This window comes from Geotrypetes seraphini, chromosome 4 (assembly GCF_902459505.1).
Source record: "Geotrypetes seraphini chromosome 4, aGeoSer1.1, whole genome shotgun sequence".
In the NCBI taxonomy this organism is placed as follows: domain Eukaryota; kingdom Metazoa; phylum Chordata; class Amphibia; order Gymnophiona; family Dermophiidae; genus Geotrypetes; species Geotrypetes seraphini.
In genome coordinates, this window is record NC_047087.1 from 230,738,161 (window position 1) to 230,758,831 (window position 20,671).

Genomic DNA, 20,671 nt, shown 5'->3' on the forward strand with positions numbered 1-20,671 from the left:
ACAACTGACACTAATATTTCTGAAATGGGAATAGTTATGAACTTGCCACACTCTTTTCCCACCCAGACCAAGCACTTTGCATGTACTTGGTTTGATACATTCATAAGCCAGCTCTGTAAAATAAAACTTTATCTTGCATAAACATTTAAATTCCAAGTGCCAGCTTATCTGTGTATCAAATGTGAATAAGGCTTGTAAAATAAGGGCCATGCTGTCAGACACTCCAAGACTTGACTTGCCTACTTTTGCAAATGCTCCTCACCTTTAGCTAATACCAACCCAGAGACTTTAGATTTGGTTTGGCAACATTTTGTTTGAGTTTAACGTGAATCATGGATTGGTCAATTACATAATGCACCCAAGGTAGGTCATATTTGGATGGTCTTACTGACAAATGGGCTGACTCATCTGCCTATTTGTGGCTTTTTGGATCTAGTGCATGAACATAAGAAGTGCCTCTGCTGGATCAGACCAGAGGTCTATCATGCCCAGCAGTCTGCTCATGCGGCGGCCCATCAGGTCCAGGACCTGTATAGTAATCCTCTCTATACCCTTCAATCCCATTTTCCTCCAGGAAAACATATAATCCTTTCTTTAAACCCAATACCATACTCTGTCCTACCACACCCTCTGGAAGCACATTCCAGGTGTCCACCACCCTCTGGGTGAAGAACTTCCTAGCATTGGTTCTGAATCTGTCCCCTTTTAATTTATTCGAATGCCCTCTCGTTCATGTAGTCTTCGAAGATTTGAAGAATCTGTTCTTCTCCACTTTCTCTATGCCCTTCATGATCTTGCAAGTCTCTATCATGTCCTCTCTAAGCCTCTGCTTTTTCAGGGAAAAGAGCCCCAGTTTCTCCAATCTTTCAGCACAGGAAAGGTTTTCCATACCTTTTATCAATCGCATCGCTCTTTTCTGTACCCTCTCAAGTATCGTCATATCCTTTTTAAGGTACGGCGACCAATATTGGACACAGTACTCCAGATGCGGGCGCACCATCGCCCAATACAACGGCAGGATTACTTCTTTCGTTCTGGTTGTAGTACCTTTCCTGATAATACCTAGCATTCTATTCACCTTCTTAGAGGCTGCTGCGCACTGTGCTGACTGCTTCATTGTCTTGTCCATTATTACCCCCAAGTCCTTTTCTAGGGTACTTTCACCCATTACCAGCCCTCCCATCGTATAGCTGTACTTCGGGTTTCTGTTTCCTACATGCAAGACTTTACATTTCTCTACATTAAACTTCATCTGCCATCTTGTCGCCCATTCTTCTAGTTTGTTCAGATCCCTTTGTAAATCCTCACAGTCCTTTTTAGTCCCAACTCCACTAGTTTGGTGTCTGCAAATTTTATTACTTCGCCCCTGTTTCTAGATCATTTATAAATACATTGAACAGCAGCGGCCCGAGTACCAACCCCTGCGGAACACCACTCGTGACCCTCCTCCAGTCAGAGTAGTGGCCCTTCACTCCTACCCTTTGCTTCCTACCCGCCAACCAATTTTTGATCCATCTATGTACGTCTCCTTCCACCCCATGGTTCTTCAGTTTCCTTAGTAGGCATTCATGGGGTACCTTGTCAAAGGCTTTTTGGAAATCTAAGTATACGATGTCTATGGGGTCCCCTTTGTCCATTTGTTTGTTTATTTCTTCGAAGAAATGCAATAAGTTCGTTAGGCAGTGGCGTACCAAGGGGGGCGGGGGAGGACTATCCGCCCCTGGTGAACGCTCCAAGGGGGTGCTTTAGAGGGCGAGAAGGGAGGGTCAGTCAGGAAGTGCTGCTGTCCGGCTTCCCCGCCCCCCCGGTGTCCGGTTCCCCCTCCCCCTGGTGTCCAGCTTCCCCCTGGCCACCCTGCACTGTTTACGTTGTAGATGCAGCCTGCACAGAAGATCGCAGTTATAGCTGCTTTTAGCTGTTTCCTCCGCCGTGATCCTGCCTCTGACGTCAGAGGAGGGGCGGGACTGCAGCAGAGGAAACAGCTAAAAGCAGTTTGCAAAGACGTTATAACCGCGATCTTCTGTGCAGGCTCCATCTAGAAGGTAAACGGTGTGGGGAGGCCAGGGGGAACATGGAGGCCTTCCCGGGGGGGGGGGGGCACAGTCCTTTGGAGTGGGGGGTGGGACAGGCCTTGGGTGCAGGCCTTCAAGGGGGGAACAGGCCTTTACAGAGGGGACAGACGTTCAAAGGGTGGACAGGCCAGGGATGGTGGCATAGGCCTTCAGGAGGGACAGGCCTTTAAGGGGGGGGGACAAGCCTTTAAGGGGGGACAGGCCAGGGATGGTGGTATAGGCCTTCAAGGGGGGATAGGCCTTCAGGGGAGGGGGGGCCCTGGTGTAGAAGTACATGGAGGGAGGGAGGGAGGGGGGTTCAAAGAGACATATGTTGGATTTTGGGGGAAGAAATAATGGGTCTAAAAATAGAGGAGAGGGAGAGAGATGATGGACAATGGGATTTAGGGAGGGAAGGAACGGGAAGGGAGAGAAGTTGGACACAAGGGATGGTGGGGGGGGATAGATACTGGATAGGAGGGTAGTTGGAAAAAGAAAGGGAGAGATGGTGGACCCTGGGGTGTGGGGAAGGAGGGAGAGATGCTGGATAAAGGGTAGTTAAGAAAAGGTGGATCTGTGGATGGAGACGACAAAAAAAAAAAAAAAAGAAAGATGCCAGACCTCTAGGGGAAGGAAGGGAAACGAAAGGGGAGGACAGAGATGGCAGATGGATGGTTAGCGCGGAGAAAGAAGAAAGGAGACCCTGGCATGCAAGTTATCAGAAGACAACCAAAACTTGGGACCAACAAGATTTGAATAATGGCCAGACAACAAAAGGTAGAAAAAATAATTTTATTTTCTGTTTTGTGATTACAATATGTCAGATTTGAAACGTGTATCCTGCCAGAGCTGGTGTTAGACTGCAAATGTGAGCTAGGATTTAACAGAGAGAGGAAAAGTATTTTTTGTTTGTTTATTTTGTTTACACCACAGCGCCAGTGTGGTTAGGAGAAGGCAAAAGTGAAGAGGCTGTAAAATAAACCCACCGGGATGTTTGAAAAAACCACCCAATTGGGCAGGAAAATCAAATCAAATCGTAAAACCAATTCAATAGGCTGAATCGAATCAAAACTTTTTTCCTGAATCGAGTAGCACTAGTGCACAGCTGGCCGAGTCTGGAAGCTCCTGCGCTGCTGAAAACGGCACCTCAGCGCGGCTGCCGTATTTATTCCAGAGCAGAGTTGGCAGCCGCACTGAAGTGCATGAAGGTCCCGCAATGACTACTTCTGTTGCCGCTGCTTCGGAAGAGGTACGTGAGATCGGAGGGGGGTGGACAGGCAGCAGCAGTCATCGTGGGACCTTGCTGCAATTCCCTGCGTCTGTCGGCCCAGCCCCTCTCCGATGTCACGTACGTCTTCTTGAGCAGAGGCAGCAGAAGTAGTCATCGCGGGACCTTGCTGATTTCGATGGAGAGAAAGAAGCATAGCAGGGTGGTGGAAGGAGAAAAAGGGAGTCAGGGTGGTATGGAAGCGTGGTGAAGGGTGAGAAAGGGGGCAGATGCTGATGGAAGTGGGGGGAAGGGAGAGGAGAGAGTGAAATGCCAGACCATGGGGGTGTGGGAGAGATGGAAGGAGGAGTCATAAAGTTTCTGGAAAGTGAATAGAAGGAGAGAAGATGCCATATAGAAGGGGCAGAGAGAGAGTAGACAGTGGATGAAAGGAAGAGAGTGACAAGAAGATAAGGAAAGCAGAAACCAGAGAAGACAAGGTAGAAAAAAAATTCAATTTATTTATTTATTTTTTTTGCTTTAGGGAAGATGCATCGCTGTTTCTGTGGTGTTGCATTGTATGCAAAGTCCAGTTTCTTGGTGCTTCAGTTTAATCTTTGTCTACGTATTTTTATTCTATCTCCCCATTTACAAAACTGTAGAGTGTTTTTTAGCGTTGGCATCTGAGCTGTTACCACACTACAGTTTTGTAAAAGGGGGAGAGGTTAGTTTGTGATTATATACTAGGCGAAGGTGTGTTCTGTGTTCGAAAAGACATGGTTTTCTGTTAGGATTGACTGTGTAGGATTGATCTGTACTAGTCTGGCTTGTTTAGTTTTACAGTGGGTTTATTGACGTACTTCTGACTGCAGTATGTAAGATGCTGCCTTTTCCTAGGTACACGCTTGTGTGACGTGTGGATTGTTACTAAAAATCATGTTTTTCATACAGATGGGGGGTATCAAAAAATAATAGGCCCCGGGTACCACATATGCTAGGTACGCCATTGTCGTTAGGCACGATCTTCCCTTGCAGAAGCCATGTTGGCTTGTTTTCATCAGTTTATTTCTTTCTAGATGCTCATCGATGCTGACTTTTATCAGCGTTTCCACCATCTTCCCCAGAACCGAAGTCAGACTTACCGGTCTGTAGTTCCCCGGGTCACCTCTCAATCCTTTTTTAAAGATGGGCATAACATTAGCTATCTTCCAATCCTCCGGGATCAAGCCTGTTTTCAGGGATAGGTTACAAACATGCTGTAGTAGTTCCACTATTTTCTCCTATAGTTCTTTCAATACCCTAGAGTGGATTCCGTCCGGGCCCAGAGATTTGTCAGTTTTTAATCTATCTGTCTGCTTATGTACATCTTCGAGGCTTACCTCCATTGATGTTAATTTTTCTGCTTGATCTGTGAAGATTTTTTCAGGTTCCGGCACGTTGGATGTGTCCTTTTTTGTAAACACTGACGAAAAGAACATGTTTAGTCTATCCGCCACTTCTTTTTCCTTCTTCACCACTCCTTTCCTATCTCCTTCATCCAGCGGTCCCACCTCCTTCCTTGCTGGCTGCTTCCCTTTAACATATCTGAAGAACGGTTTGAAATTTTGTGCTTCCCTGGCTAGCCTCTCTTCATATTCTCTTTTTGCTCTTTCCAGTTCTCCCCGGTTTTGTCCTTTTTCTATTTCCGGAATGAATGTTTCTTGTCTCCTATCGCTTTCTTCACTTCTTTAGTTATCCACCCCGGGTCTTTAGTTCGGTTCTTTTTGCATCCTTTTCTAAATCTGGGGATATACAGATTTTTCGCTTCGCTCACCGTGTCCTTGAATAATGACCAGGCTTGCTCTACAGTCTGTAATTTTCTTTGAGCTGTTCCTAAGTTTCTTTCTTACCATTACTCTCATTGCTTCGTAGATTCCTTTCTTGAAGTTAAAAGTTGTCGCTGTGGTTCTTTTCCCCTTTGATATTCCTACTTAAACTTTGAACTTGATCATATTGTGATCACTGTTTCCCAACGGTCCCACTACTTCCACTTCCTTTGCAGGTCCTCTTAGCCCATTGAGGATTAGGTCCAGAGTGGCATTCCCTCTCGTCAGTTCTCTGACAAGCTGCTCTATGAAGCAGTCTTGTATAGCCTCCAGGAATCCGGTCTCCCTAGCACATTTTGAGTTTCCAAGACTCCAGTCTATCCCGGGATAGTTGAAGTCTCCCATAACAATCATGTTACCGCCTTTGCATTCTCACCTCATCTCGGCTTTCATTTCTTCGTTTGCTTTGGTTTGCCCAGATGGACGATAGTACAGGCCCATCTTTATCTCGGGCCCATTCCTTCCTGGTATTTTAACCCATAGTGATTCCAATTTGTTGGTCGTCGCTGCTGTGTCCACTCTGGTCAGGTGTATGTTATCCTTTATGTATAGGGCTATTCCTCCTCCTTTCTGACCTGACCTCTCTTCGTGATAGAGTTTATACCCCGGCAGTACTATGTCCCATTTGTTTTCTTCATTCCACCATGTTTCAGAGACCCCAATGATGTCTAGGTTCTCCTTTTTGGCCATGACTTCTAATTCTCCCATTTTGTTCCTTAGGCTCCTTGCATTAGTATGCATGCAATTTAAGTTCTGATATTTTTTTGTCTTCATTTTCATTTCCTGTGCTACGTTCTTCTTATCATCCCTTCTTGATCTGTCAACTCTTTTTTTTGCCCGTTGTGTCTTCCCAGCATTTTTCCCACTCAGTATCTTCTCGGGATACCTTCTTCCGAATCATCGACACTTGGTCGACTGTCGGCTTTCCCCTTCTTCTTAGTTTAAAGCCTGCTCTATTCCTTTCCTGACGTTTTTTGCTAGAAGTCTAGTTCCCGCCGCACTCGGGTATAGTCCATCTCTCCTGAAGAGCTTGTTCTTGCCCCAAAACATTGTCCAGTTTCTCAGGAAGTAGAACCCCTCTTCCTTACACCATCTCCTCATCCATGCATTTATTGATTGTAGTTCCGTCTGCCTCTTCACATCTGCCCTCGGTACTGGTAGGATCTCTGAAAATGCTATCTTCTGAGTCCTCATCTTCAACTTCCTTCCCAGAATCTTGAACTGTTCGATCAGTGCATTCCTACTGTAGTCTCTCCTGCTGACATAATTTGTCCTGATGTGGATCATCACTGTAGTCTCTTCTGTCTTTGCTCCTTCTAGGATCCTTTCAATTTTGTTGACGATGTGGTTATCTACTTGCCTTAGGATTGAGTCTCCCACTAGGATTGCAGACTTTCCTTTTTTCAATTTTCGCTCCAGTTGCAGGTCTGTGTCTTCAGTGTGCTTTGCTGCTTCCGCTTCTAGGCATCGGAAAGACCTTGCCTCCCCTTCCTGCGGGATTCCTCTATGGGCTACTTCTTCCTTGGAGTCAGATTGCTCTTGTTTTCCATTCATGTGGGTGTATCTTCGTCTTCCCTATGCTGTTCGTGTTCTTCCACCCTCCTGTAGGCCTCAATGAACTCCTCGAGCTCCCTTACTTGTTCCTTGATGTGCCTCTCTCTCATAGGGTCTTCAGCTGTCCTGATTGGGTCTTCTGTGATGTAAAGTTCCTCCAGTTCATGAATCCTGTACTTCAGTTGACTAACTTCCTTCTTCAAGCTTTTCAGCTCCTGACACCGACCGCATACATACGACTGCCTCCCCGAGGGGAGGTAGTCGTTCATATGGCAGTCCGTGTAGTACACTGGAAAGCTCATCTTCTGGATTCCCTCTGCTTCCATTGTTGTCCGCCTTTTTGGAGTACTCTCTACTATTGCACTGGTACCTTTTTGCTTGTATATGTGTGTGTGTGTTCTCTTCTGTGCCTGCTGCTTGCTACTTTCCTATTCCCTTGTTCTATGTTTTTCCCTGTATACAATCCTAATGTGCCACGTTTGACTAGTATTGACTAGTGTTGTGGTGTTCTGTGTTGGATAGTGTTCCTAACTTTAAGTCAGCAGTTTGCGTGCGTCTTGCTGTTGTTTCATATGTGTGTTCCCTCTGCGTTTACTGTGTTTTTGCTTTTATATACTTGTGTGGTTATTTAGCTGTTATTTGTTGGCGTCCTTACCTTGCTGTCCTTCTCTGGTGTCCTTAGATGTAATGACTCAGCCCTTCGCAAAAGCGCTCTCGCTAAGGCGAGCGCCTTTGCCGCTCACCTTCGCCGTGCACCGAATGGCTGCGTGCTGTTGGCTCCACCCCTTTCAAGGGTGAGTTTGGGCGATGACTCTGCCGACGCAGTGGGAGAGGGCGGAGCTTACTCTCGCCGCTGCCCCTAGCTTCTTGCTCCTCTCAGCCTCCTCTCTGGCTCTTTGCTGTCTTCCTTCTTTCTCCCCTTCTGCCTGCTCCTACTAACTCTACTTGCCGATGCTCTGCACCATGTGTGCCTTTGGCTTCACCCCTTTTAAGGGGGAGTTCGGGCAATGACTGCCGACGTGGTGGGGGTGGGCAGAGCTTACTCTCGCCACTGCCTCTAGCTTCCTGCTCCTCTCAGCCTCCTCTCTCAGCTCCTCTCTGGCTCTTTGCTGTCTTCCTTCTTTCTCCCCTTCTGCCTTCTGAATTATTTTGCTTTTACTTGTCTTCCTACTTCCTTTTGTATTTCCCTTGTATGTTCTCTCTTTACTATAAATATGTATTTCACCCCCTCATACCTTTTGTTTATATTATAATTTATTAAGTGTATGTTATGTTTTGGTTTCCTTAAAATGTATATTTTGCTGTACATCGCTTAGAAATCCGATTAAGCGATTCAACAAGCCAATTAATAAACTTGAAACTTGAACTACTAACTCTCCTTGCCGATGTTTACCTAAAACAAATGGACTAAGCTATAAGCCAGTTCATTTCACTGATTTTCGGATATGATTGAATGGTCTGTTCCCAATGGCCACATGGAAAACTGGGTCAGTCACCTCAGATGTGAAAATTGGGTTAGCTTACTTGCCTGTAAGGTCATCAATTTGCAAGTGGGGGGAGGAGCAAGGACCTATATAAGACAGTAAAAATTCCTAGCTAGTAGCAAATAAACATTCTAGATTCCAATGCAACTGAAAATACAAGAGCAACTAGAGGAAACTTCTGGGTACAAGTAGTTAAATTAAGGTGAGGTTGGTGGAGTGAGATTTGGATAGCTTGAGAATAATAGCTAAGTAACAATCAATATAAACATCTGAAAACCAAGTCTCATGTGCCTTTTGTTAATTTAAAGAACTGAATTTTTTCAACAAATTTTAGGATTTAAAGTTACCTGTTAATCATGAGACAAGGGCTACTTTTATCAAACTGTGGTAGAGGGTTTTACCATGGGCCAGTGAAATAAATGTTCAAACACTCATAGGAATTGAATGAGCATAAGAGCATATACCTCGTTGGCCTGAGGTAAAACCCTCTACCATGGTTAGATAAAAGCCAGCATAAATGTTGTTCCTTTATATAACAACTAGCTGATTATCCGGCGTTGCCCGGATATTTATTTATCCCAATCTTCCGGTATCAATAGATTTGTATTCATTAATTACGCCAGGCAAAACAGGAAGTATTTGATTATTTCATGGACATCTTCATTTTTAGCAGCAAGAATGGCCCTCTGTATGGGGCTGAACTTGGACTTAAACCACATTGGGAGTGTCAGTATTAATCTCAGCGAGCCCGAAAACTTTGGATTATACACTAATTTCTGTTATTTTTACATGTCAATTTCATGTCACCCCTTCCCACAAGAATGTCCCCCTCTCTATGGGACTGAACTTGGACTTAACCTTTTCCTATCGTGTGTCCCAGATGACGGGACATTCCAAAAATGTCATTGCCATCGTATGTCCCATGGCATGGGACATACAATACACCTTTTACCTATCATTTGTCCCATCTATTTATTACCAAGTAGTTTGGGGTCTGAGTTGGATAATGATTCAGACTTTGATGCAGAAAATGTATCGGGCAGTAGCGATAATTACGATTGGAACCAGCATTACGTAAAATTTATTACGATAGGAAAAGGTTAAACGGGATCAGGAGTGTCAGTATTCATCTCAGCAAGCTCAAAACTATAGGTTAGACACTAATATCTGTCATTTTCAATAATTTTTACTTGTCATCCCCTTCCCACCCCCACAGTATTTGTTCCCAGATAATAAGTCATATGTATACCAAGTTGAAATCTGTCCATGCATTTCAGAGTTATGCTGGAACATACAGACAGACACACACACACACACACATCCAATTTTATATATCACTAATAAAACCCTAAGCGTGCATGCACACTCCTACCTGCATGATCCGTAGCTCCATGGCTTCGCATGAGCAATAGGAGTCAGCGGTGGTTTCTTCTGCGCATACAGAGGCGGTGACCACAGAGGCGACTCCTCCTTCCTGCCCTCACTCCATCTAACACAGCGGTCTCAAACTCACGGCCCCCCAGGTACTGGCCTGTGGTCTGGCTGTCTCCCTTACAGACTCTTGCCGAAGTTATTTTTAAGTTCAAAGCCACTGCGGTGGCTCCTCTCACGAGCCGCACCTGCGTCGGAAGCCTCTCTGACATCATGTCAGAGAGAAGGCTTCCGATGCAGGCGCAGATCGTGAGAGGAGCCGCCGCAGTAGCTTTAAACTCAAAAATAACTTTGGCAAGGGACTGTAAGGGAGCCTGTCAGAAACAAACAGAAATGCTGCTGCACAGAGAAGTGGAGGGGGAGGGAATGCTGCTGCACAGGGAAGTGGGGGGGGCGGGAGGGAAATGCTGCTTCACAGGGAAATGGAGGGAGAGAGAATGCTGCTGCTGCACAGGGAAGTGGGGTGAGGGAAATGCTGCTGCTGCACAGGGAAGTGAGGGGGAGAGGCAAAGGGGGCCAGGGAGCGAACTTGCTTTGCTTTGGGGAGAGGGGTGTGCTGGAGGCAGGAAGTAATCTTGGTTTGCTTTTTGTGGGGGAGACAGAAGGGGGCCACGGAGAGAGACAGAAAGACATTGGGCAGAGAGACAGAAAGACAGACAGACAGGGGGCCTGGGAGAAAGGCAGACAAAGAAAATCAGAAAGACAGGGGGCCAGAGAGAGAGACAGACAGAAATAAAGACAAAGGGGGCCAGAGAGACAGAAAGAAAGACAGACAGCAGGAGGGAGAGAGACAGAAAGAAAGGAAGAAAGAGACGGGCAGGGAGAGAGATAGAAACACAGACAGACAAAGGGGGGCAGGGAGAGAGACAGACAGCGGGAGGGAGACAGGAAGAAAGAGACAGGTGCAGGGAGACAAAGAAAGACAGACAGACATATATTCTAGCACCCTTTAATGTAACAGGTTTAAACACTAGTATGTATATACAGATAGATAGATATTTTGTTCCATTAGGTTTAAGGGTAGGCAATTCCAGTCCTCGAGAGCCGGAGCTCAGTAATAAAGTTTTGGCATTTTGATTTTGGTATGGTATAGTATAACACACACATACACTCTCACACACACACACTCTCACACACACACTCTCACACACCCACTCTCTCACACACCCACTCTCTCACACACACACACACTCACTCTCTCTCTAACTTGCCCCCAAAACAAGTTTTTAATGATCTTGTGAAAGGCAAGAAGTAATTTGATAGAAGTGCAGCCTGTGAGAACTTGTTCTACGTATCCAGAATCACAATGCAAAGGAACAGTTATGCTTCATTTACATCTCTTGATCACCAACAGGAGAATACTTAACCTATCTACCCTTCAGATAGGTTGGCATTCTGGGAGAGGCCCAAAATCAAAGCATTAGATCTTAGTGGAAGGTAGGCAACCAATGACTACATCTATACTTGCAAAATGTACTCCCTATACTTTGCCTGTGTCAAGAGCCTGGCCATTGCATGTTGTGTGAGCTGTAGACATCTAGTATATTTTAGTAGTAAACCCAAAACAAAAGTTATTACGACAGTGTAGGTATAATTTTATTACAGCACATTTGTACAAAGTCATCGTTAGGAAGAAGTGAACAGATCTTTTTCAGCTGATGGGAGATTAAAATGATATTTTTATTACAGAGGCAAGTGTAAGGTTTATCTCAACATCTAAGCTGCACACTAGATGGATATCACCCATAACTATCTGAAAATAGAACCCAGATTTCCTAAATAAACCCCATGAAAACACAGAGAAATCAAAAATTACTGTTCAACTACCTGCTCTCCCCATTCTTACCAGTGCTCTTTGTCCCAAGTATGTTTCAATTCTGATATAATTTCAGTTATTACTACTACTACCAGTCTATTCCAGGCACTTCTGTTCTCTCAGCAGAGGAGTATTTTCTCTGTTTTCTTTGTATCTTTCTCTCTGTAACTTTATTTCATGACACTTTGATGCTGAACTTCCTTTGAAAGGTAAGCTTCATTTTCCCATACTTTACAAATCTTGACTGTTTGTATCATGCCACTCTCAATCCTTTCATTCTTCCAGTTAGCTATATTTTGTGTTTTAACACTTTATTTTACACATTTCTATTCTGTACTAGCCAAAGTTCTAAGCGGATTACAACAGACACACAGCATTAAAACAAACAATAGACAATGAACAGTTATAGAAAAGCCATGTGTGGCACTAGGTGACATAATGCTTCAATATGACTCTATGACCAATATGTGTACTGTCCAATCAACAAATATGACAAACGTGATAATCCAATAGAAAGTGGTTATGTGATTTGTAACCAGGAAATATCTTATATTTTGGGCCACTAAATAGAGTATAAAAGTAGCCCACTTGATTCATATTTCAGAACGGATTCCACATATCAGATATGCCGGCTATTCTCTATGTAATCCGTTAGCTCAATCTGCTGTTACTTTACTATATGAAAGCTGACTTGTTTACTACTAATAAATTTACTTTATATGCAGCAGTTGGGTTGTTGTGAAGTCATTCCTATTACTTTGAAGAGGCCTAGCAGCAGGTACCTAAGGATCCTCCAATAGGAGGGGTACTGGGAGGGGATCAGAGGAATCAGGAAAGGGAGGGACAGAGGAATCAGGGTTCAACTGATTGGGGATTCCTCTGCTATGATCAGCTGATGGCAGGCTGTGGAGTATTGTCAGAACCCCTGGCAAAGATTAGAAATGGATTATCTTCAGTGGTGTATTTGTATAGCTTTTTCATTGTTTTAGTTACTGTACTGGTAAACTAAAGTAGGAGATTCTGAGGAGGGAAGTAAGTGTGTCTTTCCCATTAAAGTAACTTATAAAAGATTTAACCTGACATCTTAGTTATAGAAAAGTGTTTCCTACCAATGTCTAATTTGATGATATTTAATTAACTAGTTAATTAAATCAATAAATCATATTTTGTAATAGTGAATAGTTACCAAAACATCTCAGAACATATCTCAAAACAAAACATTAACTGTACAAAAAAAGGAAAAGTAGTTTAATCCAAAGCATACAAACTAGTTACTTGTAGAAGTCATTCACACAAAGGGAAATATCTGTACCAAAGTGCTCTGGTATACAAGGCACATATTTTATTGGCATGGAAACAAATATTTTAAAAAATGGATACGTTACAGTCAACCTAAAGAGGAGGTTAGTATAAAAAGGTGACAGCTGATCTATACCCTTTATTATACCATTTTAGTAAACTTTGATGAACTGACGGCAAATCAGTTCTTTGAGGTTTGTGATTTTCATCTCAATAGCATAGCTTCTTAGTTCAATTCTGGGCACAAAGTGGTATCAAATTTTAACACATATAAACATACACTGGTTACATCCATTGACTGTAAAGGAACACATCGGCTATTCCAGATGCCAGAATCATTAAACACGCCTAATGACATTGTAGACTAAGGGAAGGAGGGGATTTTGTGTAGCAACGTGAAGAACTTCATACAACAGCCTTTGTACTAAAATAAAAGTGGCCCTTTTACTAAAGTTTAACATGTGCTAATGGGCATTTGCATGCACTGTCACGTGGTCAATGATAAAATAGGACATGCAGCATTTTAACACCCCCCCCCCCCTTTTTTACAAAAGTGCACAAAAGTTTTTTAATGCCGGCTGGCCCGATGAATTCTCTGTGCTGCTCCGATGCTCATAGAAACTCTATGACTGTCGGAGCAGCGCAGAGCATTCAGCACATCGGCTAGCACAGTGGTCTCAAACTCAAACCCTTTGCAGGGCCACATTTTGGATTTGTAGGTACTTGAAGGGCCGCAGAAAAATTAGTTAATGTCTTATTAAAGAAATTACAATTTTGCATGAGGTAAGACTCTTTATAGTTTATAAATCTTTCCTTTTGTCTAAGTCTTAATAATAATATTGTAACTTGTAGCTAAAGAGACATATGATCAAGGAACTTTCATTTTACTTTTGTGATTATGATAAACATACCGAGGGCCTCAAAATAGTACTTGGCGGGCTGCATGTGGCCCCCCCTGGCCACGAGTTTGAGACCACTGGGCTAGCACTAAAAACCTCTTGTTGGTTTTGTAAAAGGGGGGGGGGGGAAGAGGGTAGTATGAACTAAGCTTTAGTAAAAGGGTCCCCTAAAGTAAGAAGTGAAAAAAAGCACAAGCTTTTGCATCAGCCCAAGATTAACAGGTACATTTCCTAATTCTCTCTGCTTGTACAAGTTTAAATATATATTCTGGTTAGAAAATGGCTTAAATCCAATTTGCCTTTTCACACACAGGTGCCAAATTTTTGAAATGATTGTGTGTGCCAAGCACAATACAAATTTACCCCTCCACGGGCACAATGAAGGAGTTTGCTCAGTACTGGGGGTGCTTATCTCCCACAGCATTGGCTCCTGTGTGTTCTCACATCCATCTTCACAGTTGATGCCTTACGAGAAGGTTCTTGAAACATGTTGGGAGGTAAATATGAATATATAATGTAGTATCTTGTTCACCTGAGCAGTTCTAAAGGTAAGTGGATTGCCTTGAAAATGTGTAAATATTCGCAAAGTTGTATTTACACAAAGACATTTTTTTAAATTCTTTTAACAAAAGAAAGAGGAAGGATGAAGACATTAGCACATAGCAAATATTTAGAGGTACAAAGTTAATAATGTGTAGTGGTAAAAAAAACTTTAACCAGGTTTTGATTTTATTACTTCATGTTTATAAATTGGGGTCCTTTTACTAAGGCGCTAGCCATTTTAGCGCGTGCTAAACGCTAATGTGTCCATTATAGTCTATGGCGCGTTAGCGTTTAGTGTGCGCTAAAAAAATGACTAGCATGCCTCAGTAAAAGGACCCCTAAGTGTGAAGAAAAAAAACTTCCCCGATAAGAAAACTTATTGTACCATATATCAAGCAGAACCTTACCCACAGTTACAGTGGTACCTCGGTTTACGAGTGCACCGGTTTGCGAGTGTTTTGCAAGACGAGCAAAACATTTGCAAAATCGGTGCCTCGGAAACCGAGCATGGCTCGATTTATGAGCACCCTCCCCCCCCGCAATCAGGCACCCCCCCTGCGATCCGGCACACCCCCTGCCTCGAACCGGCACCCCCCCTGCCACGATCCGACCCCCCGCCACGATTGGGCACCCCCCACCATGATCCGACCCCCCCCCGACACGATTGGGCACCCTCCCCCCCGCCGCTTCTTACCCTCATCTGGGCACTCTTGAAAATCGGCCTCCTCGTCTGCTGGGCCTTGAGCATCTGAGCATGCTCAAGGCCTGCGAGTTCACGTTCACGGTCAGATCGTGGCGGGGGGGTGCCGGTTCGAGGCAGGGGGGGTGCCGGATCGCAGGGAGGGGGTGCCCTATCGCAGGGGGGGCCTTCGAGGGGAGCAATGCTGTTTCTCGGGGGGGGGGGGGAACGCATCAAAGCGAGTTTCCATTATTTCCTATGGGGAAACTCGCTTTGATAAACGAGCATTTTGGATTACGAGCATGCTCCTGGAACGGATTATGCTCGTAATCCAAGGTACCACTGTATATCTCTCTTATATAAGCTGAAATTTCTTTGTCTCCCCCCACCCATACCTTCACTCTCTGAATTCCTTATTTTAAAGTGATTTTTTTAAAAAAATGTTTCAAAAACAGAAGCAGCATCACACATATTGGTAGCATCTGTGTACAAACTGAAAGAAGAACTCTTATTTAGGCAGCAACTATTTTCCTGCCAAAAACAAAACTATATGCAGTTTGTATGATGTTGCATGTGACACTTTTTAGTCCGTCAGATCCAAAGAATGTATGATTAACCCAAACTACACCTCCCTGTGCTGCTGATTGCATAGCATTAGAAGTAATCTTTTCGGTTGAGCAAGAACTGGGAAAAGCAAACAATCCTGAAGAAATATCAAAGGTAAATTATGTGATTCATAAAACATTTCCCCAAACAATCCTTAATTTAAAGAAAAACCACATGATCTTTGGCTTCAAATTGCATGTACTAAAGGCATTATTTATATAGTATCAGTAAAAGGAATATGATTTTCTCATGTTAACAATCAGAGTCCATTCTCTTGAAATGAAATGCAGAAATATTGCAATTAAATCTTTGCCCAGGACTGTATTTCTACACATATTCAATGTTACTGCATTTATATTTCCAGACCTAAACTGATGGGGCCAATAAACATATTTAAAGGCTCTTTAACAGTTAAAAAAAGCTGCATTCAGCCAATACAGTATAAATAAAATCAATTTGTAGTACCTTGGGAAAATGTGAAAACCCAGTCTGTTTGTGACAAGGATGAAATGAGCTACAATCTTGCCTTCATTAAATTACTCTGCTATGTGATTTCACCTACACTGCTAGCTTATAAAAAGATGCATGTTTACGGTCATTTTGGAACAGAGTCATCATTTCACTTAGAGCCTCTATCAAACTGCGCTAGAAGTTTGTAGCACGGTAAGCCGCGCTGACTGGCCCGTGCTGCTCCCGACTCTCATAGAGTTCCTATGAGTGTCGGGAGCAGCGTAGGCTACTCAGCGCAGTTTGATAGAAGAGGCCCTTAGTTGCTGCATTGAAAAAAAACATATTTTAATGTGCTGTGCATCATTTTAAAATGCACACATTATAAGTGCAAATTCTTTTTTTTTTATGTTTATCTCTGCTCCTCTGAATTTTCCTAGAATTTCTTTAAGCGGCCCTATTACGGTAGTATGAATCACAAAACTAGCTCACATAGAGCTACCAAGGTGGAAACAAATTTTCAAGTGAGAATTTTTCAAGCATGCTCCTGCTCCATTGCCACTCTGCCTTCTAGCTGGCCTCCAGTTTCTAGCTACTTCAAGAGGGGAAGGGATCAGCAGGTTCAAACCTTGTTTGCTGGTGCTCTGAACTGGTGATTTTATGCATCATGAGACCAGCAACAGAACATGATAGTTCAATGTCTGAACCCTTATGGTAGGCTTGTGCAGAGAGAAAGTGCAGCTTGGCAACAGCAGGACAGACTCCCGAGAACTGGATGGGAACTTCCTACTCTTATACAGGAGATGGACTCCTACCAAGCGGGAGACCTGGATGATCTGCACACACTAGATGGGACAGGTTCATTTTAGATACATGCCATTTGGACCACTGTGAGCTATATCTGTTTTCAGAAGTTTAGTACATACTCTAATAGCAAATCATTTAACAAAGCGATGGCAGTGAAGTGTTGCACTGGGCAAAGATGAGCATTACTACTTGCAGTTTTAAAATACTGTTAGTAAAGAACTTCAAAAATGAGGCTTGCAATTAAACTGAAGGCAACTGGGAGCTGGACTTTTACAGTGATGGTTTTTCTCACAAATAAGCAGTACGAAGGCAAAAAACTTACATTCTCATCCTAGCTAACGTGAAGGCCATGTGCTTCAGCCTAGACCTACAACTGGAGTATGCAGTGCATTATGAAAAGTGTTTTTGTATATAGATTTTACAAAAAAGTCTTCAGAAGCAAAAGAGAATATACATTTTTTTTTCCCCAAACATTTGGAAGCAGTTGCTTAGATTTTTAAATACCAAAGGCTTTCTGATTTTATTTAAATGTATATACTTTTCATATATAATAACTAATGCCCCAAGAATGGGGCATATATAGTTTTTAATAGGCTAACTCCTAAACTCATCTAACTTCAGGATTCTCATTTAAATTCTCTTCTGCTTACAAGGCATATTGCGTATACTTGGAGTAATACTCTTCCTTTTACTGGTACCAAGGAGTTTTCCTAACCCAACGGAGAGTAAATCCAGCATCTGTTCGAATTTTAATGGAAGCAGCCTCTGCTTCTCTCACAGTCTCCTTTACTGATTGCATCAAATTCTGTGCATTATGAACCAACATTTCTGTCGCCTACACAAAAACAGAAAAGCAATTATTATTTTTAATTCCAATACACAAATGATCTAGCAAAGATTTTAAATCAAAAAAAACATTAAAATGTTCTTTCAAGAAATGTAAGAGGAATTTACAAAATTACTCTTCTATGCCTAGGAATTTAACAGATCTCAAAAATTTCAGGCAATTAAAAACAAACCTCCCTCTTCTACAAAGCCACGCAGCAACAGCCCCGAAGCCCTTTAAATCTCTATGGGCTTCGGGGCCATTACCGCGCAGCTTTGTAGAAGAGGGGGAAAATCTTAAGGATGCTATTTAGGTAGTTTGCCAAACTAACTATAAAATTTACAAAAATTAAAATCAGAAGCAACCTAACCTGATGACATGTTGACTGGTAGTAATTGCAATAATTCATGAGCAGGAAATATGACAAGCATGACTACTACTATGCATTTCTAAAGCGCTACAGGGTGTACGCAGCATGTTATGTTAATCAGGTTTTCTATTCCACCTTTAGCTATTCAGTTCAAGATCAGATTATATTACAAGAGGTTGGGTCAATTACCCAGGAAGTTACAATGGACAGTTTAGTTTGACATGAACATTCAATAGAGTTGCTAGTACAGTTATTAATACAGTTAGGTCATAGTTACAGTTAGGTCATCTTTGGCTCATCGTTATGTCCCAGAAGTTGCACTGAACAGTTCAGAAATAGGCTTTTACAATTACCAGTTCAGTTACTTCCAGGTTGACTCCTGTCTTGGTACAGAAATGTTTTTAAAAGTTTTCTGAACCAGAGACAGTACTCACAAGATTGTAGTGCAAATGGCAGTTGGTTCCAGCATTTTGCTAATTGATATGGGATGGATAAGATAATTTGATTGGTAGACTTCATATTGTTGCATGCTGGGAATTTTAAGTGGAAAAGATTTCTGGTGGAATATCTGTTGGAAGCACCCTGGGGTAGAGTGGCCAACTCTGTTAGGTAGCTGGGGGCATTCCCTCTCAGGAGTGGTGTTTTTGGCCTCACTTCTTGAGTACGCTGTTGAATGAGTATATTTATCTTCTTTTATGTGTGCTATCCTGCGAGTGTGGTTAAGTGACTTGAGTTTGTAAAGGGTTAGGAGCCTCTATTGCTTTTGGTCCTATAGGAGAACCCCACCCCAAAACACATGTGTATAAAGATAAATGGGACCTATACAGATAGCTTTAAGTTGGACGGGAAACACAACAAGGCTGTGCACTCTCACCTGTTCTATGTGCATTGGTGCTAGAGCCGTTGGCCCAGATGGTACTTATTTGAGTGGCAGACTGAGGTGCCAGGACAACTTGAGATCTAGTCTGACCACATGTGAAAGTAGAGTGAGATTTAGGAGCAGAATGTTCTTTGTGATAGCACCAATTTGGTGGAATAGTTTACCTAGGAAAATCTGGTTAGGTAATGATTTCAAATGATTTGGGCAGCTACTGAAAATGTGGCTTTTTTCATAGGATTTTAGGTAAGGCTTTGGAGAGCTGTTTTAAATCAGCAGGCAGGGTTATATAAAAGGGTATAGCTTATATTTTAAATGTTCAGCATTTTTTGAATTTTTATGTGCTCAATGTATGCATACATAGTAATTACCGGTATATGATTTTATATGTTAAACAGCTAAGGCTTTGTTCAATACATACATATATTTAATTTTATTAGTGTAAATTATGTGAACCACCTTGAACAAGCAGAGATGCTAGTACTGGTGATATATTTAATATATTTTAATAAATGTAAAGAATAAAGAAGCTGTGAGTCAGTTAGGGTTCTCTGCCAATTTTCCATGCTAAGCCTTATGGTATGTTCAATTTATTCAAGTTCAGCTATCTGAATACATATCAAGGTCCAAGCTACAGTTTTTGATGTATATTTACAGAAAATTAAAAGGGGGGTTACCTGCTCTGACTCTTCCTCACTGATGTTAGTCCTACCCAACATGGTAGCTTTGACAGTGGACAGAATTTTCAGCTGTGTGCTTATGGTTGGGATTCGCTCACAAACCTAAAAAAAATGAGAAAAAAATTAATTGATTGCAATACAATATTTGAGACCATTTAAAACAATAAATACGTACATTTCTGAATCCACTTCATTTGCAATCTTTTCTTGCAAGTAAAAGTTATGCTTGAAAAGGTTTTTTTAATTGGTCTGTTAACATTATGGATAGGGGTTAATTGGGATATACGAGGTAAGCTATATTTTATACATGCTATTTTTATTTCTTCTTTAAATGGAGGCCTCTCTCTCTTTCTTTTTTTTTTTAAACTGCTGTTTAATTCCAGCCTTTCAGGTGATATGTGTATTTGTCACACATCACTCCATTAATCAGGAACTAGAGCAGAAAGGGGACTGTCATATATTCTACAACATTCTACATTATGCTTATTGCTTTATGAAGTAGTGAGCTCACAAACAGCTCCCATACTTCCTGAAAAGCCGCCCAATTATGGGTAGCTATCTTGTTCTGCTGTCTTTTTGTCCATCATTACCATTTGGAACATCTGCAAGTGCCTCTGTATCAGGTTTGGAACCACCTCTTTTTTCAATTAACAAGTGCATATTTGTGGGTCAGCAGAGTCATTTTGTGAACAATCTTTTTGCAAAATCCAGCTAGAGGTGTTAAATCCTCAAACAATAACAAGTGAACTGGCATGGGCTAGATAAGGCCAATTAAGGGCTAAATTCACTAAAGATAGCGACTCAGTTGCTGTTGGCCGATTCTCCAACAGCGATTGATTCACTATCAAGTTTGCTTGCAAATGATTTGCATGCAAATGTGACTGATTCAATCACTCAGTGAGCGATTGAAACACGTGCACAACACTAACAGCAATGACAGGGAAAGCAGCCTCCTGTCACTGCTGTTAGGATTTGTACCCCCCCACGCAGTGCCATGCCCCCCCTGTGCCAGCACCCCCAGGCCACCACCTCCCCAACCCCAAAAAGATATGGCAGGAGGGATGCCACAGGTTTAGCAACAATCGCTGACTTTAGTGAATCTAGCACTAAGTGACTTTCAGGAATCAATTAAGGAAAAAATATTTCTTACCTGATAATTTTCTTTCCTTAAGTTTTGATGCAGCAAATGAATCCAGAGACTAGTGCAGTGGTTCCCAACCCTGTCCTGGA

The 20,671-nt window shown here is 42.5% G+C and overlaps 1 protein-coding gene across 4 annotated transcripts in view; it reads right to left on the reverse strand.

Moving 5' to 3' along the window:
- Positions 1–15,053: 15,053 nt before the first annotated feature.
- VCL (vinculin) overlaps positions 15,054–20,671 on the reverse strand; it is a 215,827-nt gene continuing 210,209 nt past the window's right edge. For all 4 annotated transcript variants that reach the window (XM_033943553.1, XM_033943556.1, XM_033943554.1 and 1 more), the window contains 2 exons: positions 19,439–19,543; positions 15,054–17,523 (listed from right to left, as the gene is read on the reverse strand). In XM_033943553.1, the coding sequence (XP_033799444.1) occupies positions 17,377–17,523; positions 19,439–19,543 (252 nt within the window). In that variant the 3' untranslated portion in view covers positions 15,054–17,376. The remainder of the gene's footprint in view (positions 17,524–19,438; positions 19,544–20,671) is intronic.